This window comes from Rattus norvegicus, chromosome 4 (assembly GCF_021556685.1).
Source record: "Rattus norvegicus strain SHRSP/BbbUtx chromosome 4, alternate assembly SHRSP_T2T, whole genome shotgun sequence".
Lineage (NCBI taxonomy): Eukaryota > Metazoa > Chordata > Mammalia > Rodentia > Muridae > Rattus > Rattus norvegicus.
The window spans coordinates 77,861,443-77,875,416 of record NC_141537.1 but is presented as its reverse complement, the minus strand read 5'-3'; the positions used below and the strand labels follow the sequence as shown (position 1 = coordinate 77,875,416).

The 13,974-nt window shown below is 42.0% G+C and overlaps 1 protein-coding gene across 2 annotated transcripts in view; it reads right to left on the bottom strand.

Moving 5' to 3' along the window:
• Positions 1-4,919: 4,919 nt before the first annotated feature.
• The window catches only part of Zfp398 (zinc finger protein 398), a 30,233-nt gene continuing 21,178 nt past the window's right edge, over positions 4,920-13,974 (bottom strand). Inside the window, exon 5 of one of the 2 annotated variants that reach the window (XM_087658680.1) lies at positions 4,920-11,207. In XM_087658680.1, the coding sequence (XP_087514806.1) occupies positions 10,051-11,207 (1,157 nt within the window). In that variant the 3' untranslated portion in view covers positions 4,920-10,050. 2 annotated transcript variants of the gene reach the window in all.

Genomic DNA, 13,974 nt, shown 5'->3' with positions numbered 1-13,974 from the left:
AACGTTTTCCAGGCGCCTTCCCCCTTGCCGGGGCCGGACAGCTCCATCTACAGCCCGTAGGAGCAAACAGTACCCTTCGGTGGCGCTCCCCGCCCTTCTCAGCCGGCGCGCCAGCCAATGGCCTCGGAGCTCCTGCCCGCCTGCAAGGCTGGCCGGGGCCACTCCAGGCTGGGGGCCACCGCCTCCCCCAGAGATGTGACAGCGACCCCCGGCCTCTAGGTCGGGCTGAGGTGGTCAATCTTCAGGTCCCAAGCCATGCTACAGCCTGGACTGTGGGCTTGCTTTCTGTTACTTTTATGAATGTATTGGACATCCCAGGAGAAAATGGTGCCTCACCCTTGTAACAATTTTTACTGAAATATTTACTGAACACCTACTATGTGTCAGATTCTACTTAGGTAGGTTTTGTTTTTGTTTTTTGTGGTTGCATACTCTTGGGTTTAAATTGCAACATCGCCACTGGCTGTGATTTTTTTTTTTAACATTTACTGTCTCTGAACCTCATTTGTTCTATATAAATGGGGGTGCGGATGGGGGTGTTATGTTTGGCAGTTTTATTTTATTGCTGAAAAATTAGGAACTAATCCCTGGAACATAGTAGGCTCTCAGCTACTACTAACCCTTTTGCCAGATTTGGTGGTGCACACTTTTTATTCCTAACACTTGAGAGATAGAAGCAGGTAGAATTGAGCGCCAGCCTGGCCTCCATAGTTAGTTCCAGGCCAGTCTTAAAAACAAACAAACAAACAAACAAACAAACAAACAACAAAAAAAGGGCAATTAACCACCAGAGATAAATCCCTGTAGTTATCTGTAGCATATTGTCCACTTTGTCTTCCTAAATGATCAGTCCTTATCTTGTCTAGAACAGAGCTCTCCAAGGCTTATCACCTTGTGGAAAGTCAGACCTGGTGGAAGCCATGAATTCTACTACTCTTGAAACTGAGAACAGTATGGGGCTATGGGGAGGGGTGGGATGCCAGAAGAGCTATCTTCAGAAGGACAGTTTTGTTAGGTATGCTTCCAGGATATATAAATGAGTATTTCATAGACTCATATTATCCTCTAGAAGCTTAGAGGCTAATGAAGGTTATGCTCCAGAGGTCAGTGATTTCTTTCCCTGTTTCCTGGATCCAGGTTGTGCATGCATGCCAGTGCATATATCTCATTGCAAATATCATGTCCACTATTAGTAGAGGAACTGAGTAAGTCCAGCCTAGAAAGCTCCAGACAAATGCTTTTCTACCAGCAATTCACATCTGAGAAGACACTTTCTGACATATGGGATATCAATATTGATTTCCTCTTTTCTAGAGATGGGAAACAGAGGACTAAGTTAGTCCCAAGTGTTTAAGCTATCTTTTCAGGATAAAATGAATACTATGTTCCTTCTTAAGTATGTAGTGAGTCACAGCAATGCTCCTTTTTATATAGCAAGACACCAACACAGTGTGTCTAATCCAGTTTTCTCTGCAGGTGGACTTTCACACAGCCATTCACACCTTTACTGTGCAGCAGAGCTTCTGCTTAGGCTGGAGGTCCAGTTCAGTTTTATAGGAACAAAAAAACTCAACTTAAGCAGGTTCAAATGTACATTTTCATCATATTAGCATTATTTTATAACCACCAAGCCTACCAACTACAGGGCACAAAAGCCTATACAAGCAGAAGGGTATGGGGTAACTAAGGTACACTTCTGGAAGGAAAACAAGGGCATGAAGGGAGAGTTGTTGGTGTTACATTGGTTATAGACCCTATAATAGGTACTCCAATGACCAAGGGACTGAGGAGGCTGAGATACCCCAACCTGCAAGATAGCCTGCACTGGGAATGTGTAGTCATTTATTAGAGCAGCGTTGAGCAATCACTGGTTAACTGTGAGCTCCCTGAGGAGCAAAATGGACAACTGGCTAAAGTGTTATAGCTAATGTACACTTTTTACAAAAGACAGATTCAGGCCTGGGCCCTTGATCTGTTAGGTGGGCATTGACTATTTCCCATCTTCTCTCTAAAAATTCTACAGCTAGTGCTCTGGACAGTGTATTTGAAATAATGGATACAAGACAGGACAAGATTAGGTTGGAGTCTTACATATACCAGAACATTTATCTACCATTTCCCAAAGCTCTCCAAACCTCTCATATTATATATAAATAGGGGGTATGCTAGTCTATTTTAATATAGAAAAATTATAAATTAATGTCTGGCACATAATAGGCATTCAGGAAAGGTAGTTACTCTTATCCCTTTGCCAACATGGGGGATGCACACCTTTGATCCCAGCACTCTGTGGACAGAGACAGGTGGAGATTTATTTGATAAAAATAAATATCTAGGCTTACTCTCAGCTAAGAGGATAACATGTCTATCTTGGTATTTCCCCATGCCTAATTTAACAAGTAGGCTCTCCACATGTGATATTAAACACCTATAATCTCAGCACTCTGGAAGCTGAGGCAGGGAGATCAAGAGATCGAGGCTAGCCTGGGCTACCCTTGAGGCAGTGCCAAAAAACAACAGCAAAACCAAATAACAGGGTCAGAAAATACCACCTCTCTATCCCTTGAATTGAAGTGACAAGTGACTTCTTTCAGAAGATAAGCAGCATCTTCCAGGTTTTTTGAACAAGGATACTAAACTTTGGCCTAATGATAGTGCTTGTGAAGTAGACGAAAACTTGATAGACATTAAACAATCCAAAAAAAGGCTATGGACTGCCAATGTGGCCAGTGGGATTAAGAAACAAGAGCCACTTTCCTTCCTGCTGGAATGTGTATGGCTGGAATCAAATTATGGCTTCTCGCTATGGAGTCAAAGACCCTTTATTATCCTCTAATCCCCACTCTCTCTGCTCCAGGAAAGCAGGCTAACTTAGGCTATTTCCAGTTCAATAACTAACTTTCTTTTTCCGTGATCTTCTAATTCTCACAGGCACTCAGCAATCACTTGAGAGAACTTGAAAAAATAGTTTCTCTGTCACAAAGCAATGAAGCCATTCCAGAATGGGCCCTGGCTTTTAAGTATCTCCTAGGGCCCCAGGTCATTCTCATGTTCAGTCAAGAACAAACTAGTGCACTAGTCATTTGTACATCTCCTTGCCTTACCCCACAAGAGCATAACCCTGAGTTCTACAGCTAATCACATAAGGATGGTTTAATTATCCTTGGTAACTGTTTATCTTTCTGTTTAGTCACTAAAGTTGGTTAGTAGGTATTTATAATTCTTGTGCTATTTTTAATTTTTAAGTTATAAACTAGTAGCCAAGAACTGATTGGCATATATTAGTTCTGATACATACTTAATTTTGAATTGTTTGGTTTAAACAAAACCAAGTCTCCAGGAATGTGCCTGCCACTTTTCTGACCTGTTATTCTCCATACATTTACTCATATTTATGAATATTACATGAGGTATATAATGTAGTAGTAAAGGCCTATAATCCCAGCACTTGGAGGTGAAGATAGGAAGATCAGAAGTTCAAGGTCATCCTTAGCTATATGTCAAGTTCAAGACCATGTTGCACTAATGACTGTTTTTAAAGAAGTTTTCTTGCTGGGTGGTGGTGGTAGAAGCATCAAAGGCAAACAGGCATCAGAGGGCAGCCTGGTCTATACAGTGAGTTTCAGGACAGCCAGGGCTATTCAGAGAAAAGTTGTTTTGAAAAACAAAACAAAACAAAACAACAAAACAAAACCAACCAACCAACCAACTAAAAGTTTGCTTGCAAAAGTTGCAATCCTAAAGCTATTATTATAAGCAGTTATCAGCTCCCAACATGGACACTAGGCAAAACTCTAGTCCTCTACAAGAGCAAGTGCTCTTAACTACTAAAGACATGTCTCCGGTCCCATTTTTTGGGACAATTTCAAGATTTTACTATAAATACTGCTTTGCTAATAAGCACAAACCCACATAGTTCACGGAGGTTTTTATCAAGCCCTTTATTTGAAATGTAACTTGACTAACTTGAGAACCTGTACTGCTTTTGAGACTGTATTATCTGCCTTCCTTGGTGGTCTTAGACATGATATGGAGGGACATTTAACTGATCAAGGTGACCAAAGCCATCAGATGTCTGACTGTGCTCACGTCTATAAAAAGAAAAAGAGGCTGTGGATGTAGCTAAGTTGGTAGAGTGTTTGCCTAGCGTACAAAGCTCTGGGTTTGATCCCTAGCATGCCCTAGCACCAAGAAAAGGCAGGAGGATTAGAAGTCCAAAGTAATCTAGACCACAGATCATGTTTGCAGTCAGCCTGGGATCCATGAAACAGGGTCAGAAAATACCATCTCTTCATCCCTTGATTTGAAGTGACAAGTGACTTCTTTCACGCAATAAACAGCATCTTCCAGGTTCTTTGAACAAGGTTACTACACTTTGGCCTTAAGGTAGTGTTTGTGAAGTAGACAAAACCTTGATAGACATTAAACAGAATTTGTCTCTTCTGACAGCACTAAATACTGTATTGGTCCCATTCCTGAACCAGCAAGTCCACAGGCCCTGGTGTAGAGGTTGGAGGAATTTTACTGCTGACTGCAGCTGACTGAACTAAGATGAGCATGGGAGAGTAGCTGGCCTAGATTTCCCATTATAGACTCTAAACTAAGAAACACTGAGAAATATTTAAAAGAATACTTTAAAAAATTCTTTGGAAATGGAGGAGTGGATGGCAGGCAGGAAGGCCGCTGGCAAGATAGGAGGGAGGGGAAACTGTGTTCAGGATGTAATATAAGAGAGAATAATTTTTTAAAAAATTCTTTGTTTTAAACTGGGCATTGTGGTACACAGCTTTAATCCAAGCACTTGGGGAGTCAGAGGGACTCAGATTTCTGTGAGTTCAAGGCCAACCTGCTCTACCGAGTGAGTTCCCAGACCGTTAGAGCTACTTAGTAGACCTTTTCTTGAAACAAACAAATAAAAATAACCAAAAAAAAGTTTTTTTAATTCAATGGCTTAGAGCACTTGCTGCTTTTACAGAGGACCCAGGTTCAATTCCCCACACCCACGTGGTAACTCACAATCATCCATAATTCCAATTCTACAGAATCTAACACCCTCTCTGACCTCTGCAGGCACCAGGCATGTATGTGGTGCATATACATACATGCAAGCAAAATATTGACACATAAAAGCTAGTAAAAAAACTTAAAAGAGAAGTAGGAGAAGAAAGAAAAATCAAGAGAGAATCAGAGTCATATGGGGTTGTGGCATCAGAAACTTATGGGGGCTGGTAGGTGTAGAAAGAAATCAGTAAGAGATCATACTAAATATATGCAAAAGATGCTAGCAAAAGGCTGGATCTGGGCTTGGGGATTTAGCTCAGTGGTAGAGCGCTTGCCTAGCAAAAAAGAAAAAAAGAAAAAGGCTGAGTCTGCTAGCAGTCATGTATTTCTGTGAAAACAGTGTTTCTTTTTTTTTTTTTTAAGATTTTTTATGTGTATAAGTGTTTTGCCTACATGTATATATGTGTACCACATGTATGTCTAGTGGCTGTGGAGGCTAGAGGAGAGCATCTGATCCCTTAAATAACCATATGAGTGGGGCTGGGGATTTAGCTCAGTGGTAGAGCGCTTACCTAGGAAGCGCAAGGCCCTGGGTTCGGTCCCCAGCTCCGAAAAAAAGAACCAAAAAAAAAAAAAAAATAACCATATGAGTGCTGGGAACTGAACACAGGTTCTCGCACTTCTCATCTCCTCCCACTTTTAAAAACAAAGTATTCTTCTGTAGGCTCTACTGGCCTTAAATTCCCAGCAATCCTCCTGTCCCAGCTTCTCAAGTGCCAAAATAACAGGAGTGAACCATCATACTTGGCCAAACCTTAGTTCTTAACACTTGCCACTTCCAGTTCAGTCTGGCTGTGTGATTACCTTTCACACTGGTGCTGTAAAATCTTGTGTTGTAGGTTTTTAAGCTCTAATGCCTCTGAGATGCCTTATAAACAAAATTTACCTTTCAGAAGGTAAAGTAATGTTATATTACTTGAGACTTGAATCTAGGTCTGACATCAGAAGCCCTGCTCTTAGCCATTAATACTGTACTAATGCATGATGGGCATTAAGTTCCTGCACCCTCCATAACCCCAACCCACAATCAATCTGACCTCTGTATGTACTTTCATGTGAAAACCAAAGGACTTTGGGAATTATTGCTCAGGAGCTACTGACTTTGATCTTTGAGACAGGGTCTCTCACTGACCTGTGGCTCTAACTGACCTGTGGCTCACCAATTAGGCTAAGCTGACAGGCCAGCAAGAGCCTTCCCAGTGCTGGGAATCAAGCCTATGGCAACAGTTCTGGCTTTTTCACACGTTCTATGGATTAGACTCAGATGCTCATGCTCGTATGGCAAGCACTTGATTGAGACATCACTCCAGTTCCTCAGTTTGAACTCCCAATTATATTGTTTACAGAAGCCTGAAACTTGACTAAAGAACAGCCTGTTGTATACATCCCATATGAGTCTCTACTGCCTCTTTGCTACAGAGAACCAGAGTGAAGAGTCAAAAATATCAATTCAAATAGACATATATATGTACACAACAACACCAGATCCTCATCTGAAAATATCTCCTTGATACTCAGGCAACTGCAAAGGCTGTTTTGTTGTCTAAGAAGATAAAGCATAAGTGGAGGGAAGGAGTGTCCTGTCTCTCTCAAGTTTATGACATAAACTTAGGTCTTCCGTCCCATTGAAATGGATAAAGGAACGCAGGTGCTTTTCAGTGAGACTTTTTGGGACTGAGATAGTATCTGCTATTGTCTCATAAGCCACAGGGTCTGGCTGAGATATATATCATCTCAAGAGAAGCCTAAGGGAATCCCTATCAGAAACTTCATCAAGTTTATTAATGAGGGAAGTAAGTAGAACATGGCTCTCTAGAGTTCATGACTAAGGTGTTTCCATTACCAAATACCCAGTAGAAAGGGATCAATCATATTTCACTTTCTAAACAATTAACCAATTTACATTTATTTTTATATCTGGGGCTGAACCTGAGGCTCGTCTAATGTCCACAATCAAAAAAAAAAAAAATCTAGCAAGCAAAGAGTAAATCTGGTTGGTGACAACTTCTGGATACACTCTGAGGAAGTCTTTGTGCCACCATATAGGGGGAAGACAGATGAATAGGACTCTTCTGGGATTTCTTCTTCTCTACAGGGACTGACTGGTCATGAGCACCAGGCCCCAGGTGCCTCTTTAATTACAGGAGTAAAGGTATAGTTTCTCTCAAGGCACTAGGTGGCAAAGAGATTCTATTGCTGAAACTTTTGTTAGATGGTACAATTTCCAATGAGCCACTTCTGAATCTTTGACAACAAATGGGTTCTACTTGACAGGAGACTGGCTAATGAAAAAGACTATACATCAACTATACTAGAGATTAGGATCCTGCATGTTTATGTTGTTTATGTTTTGGGGATGGCCCTGCACATTCCCTTTTATTTGGTTTTACGGCTTTTGTTTTTCAAGACAGGTTTCTCTGGGTAGCCCTGGCTATCCTGGAAGTTCTTCTATACACCAGGCTGGGCTTGAACTCAGAGATCCTCCTGCTTCTGCCTCCTGTGAGCGCTGGCATTAAAGGTATGCAGCACCATCACCCAGCTGGTTTTATAGCTCTTGTGGTTATTTGAACTATAATTCACTTTTGGCCAATTTAGATCCCTGCTGGCTATGGCTCCTTATAGAATAGACACTAGGATGCGTCTGAAGCACTCTGGCACACAAGCCTCCAATCATTAACTGTGTATATTTGATAAATCTGTTGGGTTCAGATGAATTTTAGCTGTTATCTAGCTCTACACCATAGGTCCAGTAGCATTGCTTCAGTTCTAACAAATGCTCCCCTCACCCCGAGGATAAAGCTTTGTCACTTTTTTTGAGGTGCAGATCTTACATTCAAGACCCTAAGGGTCATTAATGAACCTGGAAGGCTGATTTGAGGGATGTGGCTCCTTATTCCAATATAGTATGGATCTATCATCATCTGGTACCATCCATGGGGCTTTTATTGCCTACAGGCTGAAAGTTATGTCAGCAGACCAGGTCTCACCCTGACTTCTTAAGTCTTCTAGGATCCTTGGTGTTATTAATGTCGAAACAGAGTTTTATGTGTGTGAATATTCTGAAGACCAACATGTTTAGACAGAACTTTGCCAGGAACACATTAATTAGGCAAACACCATTTCATACTGTGGTTACATTAGCTATGCAGATTGAAGGTTGGGCCTAGTAATAAGGGGAAAGCACCCCCCCCCACTATCCAAAAGTGTCATGTCTAAGCAGTTCCAGATCTCATTCTAGACATCATAGAAGACATCATAGAAGAGGTAAAAAGGGAGTGTGGGAACAAAAGCTTTCTGTACCAAATGTAGGCTTCTACATTTTCTGTCTACTTCTAGACCCACTAAGAGCAGAACAACAAGGCAAGCTGATTTCCACCAAGTTTCTACATAAGTTTCTCTGCTTTGGTTTTCCTGTCTTGTTTGGATCTGTCTGGACAGAAGCCAAAGGAAGGACAGGATTTTGGCAGAGAACTGTATCACAAGATTTTTCTTTCTTTTTAAGGTTTCTAGAGGCTCACCTTTTCTTTCAACAGCCTCATTTTGGTGATAAAAATGTGAGAGTTGAAAAGAGAAGACACACACCTGGCCGCACAGACACTTAGGGATGGAACTAGGTCCAGGTGCTCTCAGATGACTAAGCAAGTCCAAGAGAAGAACATATGGTAGCCACAACCCCTTAAAGTAAAACAGGTGGCTGGGCATGACAGCATGCTTTTAATCCTAGCACTCTAGACACTGAGACAGGCAAATCTCTGAGTTCCAGGCCAGCCAGGACTCCACAGTAAAACCCTGTCTAAAAAAAATTAGCACAACAGGTAAGATAGATGATACTTAGCTCTTGGTGGCTGAGAGAGGTCTCTTGTCTGCTCACTGCCAGTGAGGCAAAGGCAGACAAAGTAGAAATCCTTTTTAAGAGCATTATACTACCAAGGGAACAAAAGCCATAAGCTCAGCGGTACTTTCTGAAGTGCTTGATGCCTTGACAAAGTACTGTGATCTTTGCTGCTGAGGACTGTAAAGAGAATCAGATTGGGAATTGTGGTGCACCCCAGAACATGAGGCAGAGGCAGGCAGATCTCTGTAAGTTCAAAGCCAGCCTGGTCTACAAAGCAAAGTTCCAGGCCAAGATACACAGCGAGACCCAGTGTTAAAAGAGAGAAAAAAAACCAAACACCAGAAATGGAAAAACCAGATCACCGGCTTGGAAAAAATAAGGGATAAGTTGATATAATGTTTTAGGCCATGCAAGCACTGTGTGCCTGGGATCTCTGGGATCTTTAGCTCCTAAACCTGGAGAGAAAACTCTCCTCGTAATTTCCTAACCAGAACTGTGGCAAAGTTCTCTACTCTTTTAACAGCTGCCACAAGAATCTGAATGTTTCAAATTAAGCTATAAAAACTAAGAACTGTCCCCTTAAATAAACTATCAAAGTCACAGTTCTTGTTCACCAACATTAAACAAAATATATTAGCAGACAAAATCTAGGCCTAGGAATGCAGCCTCAGTCACCACATTTCAGGGAAAGGTGACTGCACTGGTATGAACAGACCTTAGCTCATTTCAGACACATGGCAACATAACAAGCAGCTAAAGCACTTTCTTCCAACAATCATCTTACCACTGAGCAATTAGAGAAAGGCTCTGAGCATTCTCATGCCTCCTGATGGCTTCAAGGTTTGAGGTTCCTCCCATGCACCTGTCTCTACTCTCACTCTGCTACTCTGACAGGATGATCAGAAGCCATATCTTGCTTTGTAACTCTGTCTTTGTGGCACCCAAAGACAGGGATGCTAGATTCTCTTCCAGTTTTCAAAATACGGTATTCTTGTACTGCTGTGGATTTCCAAAGCACAAGCATGTCTCTAGTTGAGTGTAGATCTCAAATTCGTTTATGTAACAGATATAATTACTATAGGTTTTGGAACTTGTGGGCTTTCTCCTGGGCTTTCTGCTCTGCTGTGAACATAAATAACCAACAGGCCTCAGATCTATAAAACTACCCCTCCACTCCCTTCCCCGTACCACTGACTAGATTCTAGACCTTCAGTGCTAACACCTAGGCCAGAGGTTTCCAGGGCAGTTAAGAGTGGACCAGGTGGGTCTGGTGGCTGTACGGAAGGGTCCCTATCACCCGCACAGCCTCCATTGTGACCGGTCCGTAGATGATCCTTGAGCGTCTGCTTGTAGCGGAAGCTCCTTCCACACACTGCACAGGGGTACGGCCGCTCGCCTGTGTGGATGCGCTGGTGCTTCATGAGGTGGTGTTTGCGGATGAAGCTCTTGCCACAGTGTGGACACTGGAAAGGCCGCTCACCTGTGTGCAGCCTCCGGTGGTTTAACAAGTGTTCCTTACGCATGAAGCTCTTGCTACAATCTGTGCATGGGTAGGGACGCTCGCCTGTGTGGATCATCTGGTGACGAATCAATGCAGAGTGGCCATTGAAGTCAATGCCACATTGAGGACAGGAGAAGGGGCGCTCCTGTGCATGTCCCCTTTGATGAAGCAGGAGGCTGATTTTAAGGCTGAAGCTACGACCACATTGTGGGCAACGGAAGGGCCTCTCAGTAGCATGAGCTCGCCGATGGCTGGTGAGTCGAGCCTGGTCAGCAAAGCGCTTGGGACAATCAGGACAGAGGAAAGGGCGCTCAGTACTGTTGTGGACCCGAAGGTGGTAAGTGAGTCGTGAGGGGTGGGTGAATGTCCGGGCGCAGTGAGGGCAGGTGGGTGGTGTTTCATTGGCATGATCCTGGGAGGTGCTACCAAGATCTGCTTGTGGGGTGAAGTGTTTGGGACACTGGGCACAGGTTAAGGGGTGTTCAGCAGCATGGCTACACTGATGTGTCATTAACATGTCTTGACTGAGATTCTTGCCACAATGGTGGCATGAGAACACCTGCTCTCCAACTGGAGGTGGGAGTGGGTAGCTTCCTAACTGAGTAAAAGTCACTTGTCCTTCTGAGGCTTCAGGCAGGTCAGTGGCTGTTCGTCCAAAAGGTGCCATGGGTGTACACTGCTGACTTTTGAAAGCTATATCTGAAAATGTATCCTTGGCTGCTGCTGGTGGTGGAGCAGAGAAGGCTACTGGAACTTCAGGACACAAGGAAGCTCTAGCAAGGTCTTCAGCTTTGATGACAAGTTCTTCATCTGAAAGAAGGGACTCAGAGTTACACCTGTCAACAGCCATCTCATCAGTACCTCTCATATTCCTGCCCAGCTCTTGCAGGTTGCTCTAATCAGCTAAATGTTCAGATAAACCTGGGGAAGGGCTCTCATTACTAATAAGGTACCTGTGGGCTGTGTGGCAAATCATTACAAATATAAGACTGTACTCTGATGCTCCATTTTGAAAAGGGATAGCTTTGATGCCAATCTTCCCCACATTATTTTCTTTATGTTTCACCTCTACTCAATAACTTTCTCTGTTGCCCATGTGTGTCAGGGCCTAAAATCAACTTTTTACTCCTAGTCTGCACTCTATGAGATAAAAGTCCATCCTTGAAGTAGGCTGACTCTATCTTCCCAGAAATAACATATTGCCACCTCTGCATCTTTGGTCATTCTGGTTTCCTTTTTCTAAGGTGTTCCCCATCTCCCTTCCTGTCTTCCCAAATCATAGTCAAAACAAACTAGTCAATATTTTAGGCCCATTCTGTCCTCATACTCTTTAACTCGGGATGGAATCAGGGAGGGGGTGAGATGGGGTTCTGTAACTCAGTCTTGCCTCAAACTTATTATATAGCTGAGTCTAGCCTTAAATTCCTCAAGTACTAGAACTACAGGTTAGATTTTCACATCCTTGTTTATACATTATCCACATACTTAAACTACTAAAACTGACACATGTTTTTCTAAACCTCAAATGTCTTATTCCATCCATCTAACTCACTTCTGCACCTAGGAACAGACATGCCTAGATTGGTATGTATGTGTGTGGTGTAAATTTTCTAAAGAGTAGAAACTGGTATTTCTCAGCTGCACTTCCCAGAATCTAAAAAAACTGAGGCACAGAACATACTAAAAAGAAACAAACACCCCCAAGATTCTATTAAGCTATATAAACAATTGAGTCCCTTCTGATCTTCAGATTCTCTTTTGTAAAAGGAATTATCTTGAAGATAAATTTAAGCAGCTATATTTCTTAATCAGCTAATTCCCCAATAACCACACAGAGAGGCTAAGATTTATTACTGTTGCCTTGAAGCAAATATTGAATAACTGTTACTCCATTCTAAACCTCCAAGCTAGTCAGTCATGCTTCCTCTCAGAATATAATCCTATCTTACATGAAAAAGTTCATCCTTACTTGATTCTACTCTCTTTCTCCTGATGTTTTTCTCCACTTCCCTCATGGTTCCTTCCCCTTTCTCTCTCTTTTTGTACCCCTCCTAGAATTGGAAGTCCCACCTATTCCCTCTCTAAAGCTCTGTATTGGTTCTTTGGCTTTTATTGGCAAGGCAGAGAATGAATGAGGAGCAATGTTTATACAAACTTGAGACAGGTTCTTCTAAGAATAAACACAACAAAGCTATGATCAGACTGAAACAAGATATGAGGGCAGAGAAATCAGCCTTTGAATAACACAAGGATAAACTTTAAACAGTGTTCAAAAGCATTATGCCTACACTGTTTTATAAATTACATTCTTTATCTTGTGGGAAGGGGACATGTGCATCCCATACTGTAAACGTGGAAGCCAGATGACAACTTGTAGGAGTTGGTTCTCTCCTTCCACCATGTGAGTGAAACACTTTTATTTCTATTGCCTATTTCTCTCTACCCCGTTCCCCCATTTTGTGCTATTCTATTTTGAATAGTTGATGACAGAGCATAGAGTCAGTATAACCCTGATTGGCCTAAAACTTACTAGGTAGAGCAGACAATCCTCTTGCTTAAGGTGATCCTACTTCTGTTTCCTGAGTACTGGGATTATAGGCCATCATCACACCTGGCTCTGTTCTATCTTTTCAAAGTGATCTTCAAATGCTTTGTCTTTCTAACTCTTGTATTTTTTTATTCATTTATATACATGTATGATTCTTTCCCTGGCAATCTTGATTTTCTTTTTTAAATATGGTGCTAGAGGTTGAACATAGGGCTTTGTGCATGTAACCACACTCTTCTCACTGATATACCCAGCCCCAACAGTTCTAATTTAGAGTAAGTTTTCTAAGCTGGTGAGATGATTCAGTGGATAAGTGCACTTGCCATCGAGCCTGACAACCTGTGTTTAACTTCTGGGACCTATATAGTAGTAGAAGAGACCTACTCCCATAAGCTGTCCTCAGATCTGTGTATGTTCCTCCCCACACACTAATAAATTAATGCTTTTTAAACAATGTGGTTTTCTACTTAAAATTTATCTTGGTGGCCTTTTGGTTTCATTTCTAATTTGGCTAACCATATCTTTGTTTTCTTCCTCTCTGTTCCTTGTTAGCACACTTTTTTAAAAAATATTTTTATTTGAAATTATGCATATGCATATGTGTCTATGCGTGTGGGTGGCTATGTGAGTGCAGGCATCCATCCAAGTATGGGGAGCTGGGGCTATACAGGTGACTTCAAGCCACCCTATGGGGGTGCTGGGATTAAAATCGAAGTCCATTTACCTATGTAGGCTTATCTTTCAAAAGACAACCAAATTTAATAACATTAATCTTTTAAAAAGATTTATTTTATTTCTATTTGTGTTTTGCATGCATGTTTATCTGTGTGCCATAGGCATGCAGAACCTGCAGAGGCCAGAAGAGGAGCTTAGATCTCCTAGAACTGGAATTACAGATAATTGTTAGCTATCATGTGGGTGCTGGAAATAGATTCAGGTTCCTCTGGAAGAGTAGCCAATGCTTTTAACTGCTGAGCCATCTCTCCAACCCCTTGATGTCATTTTAAAAAGTTAATTCTGAAGGCAGTA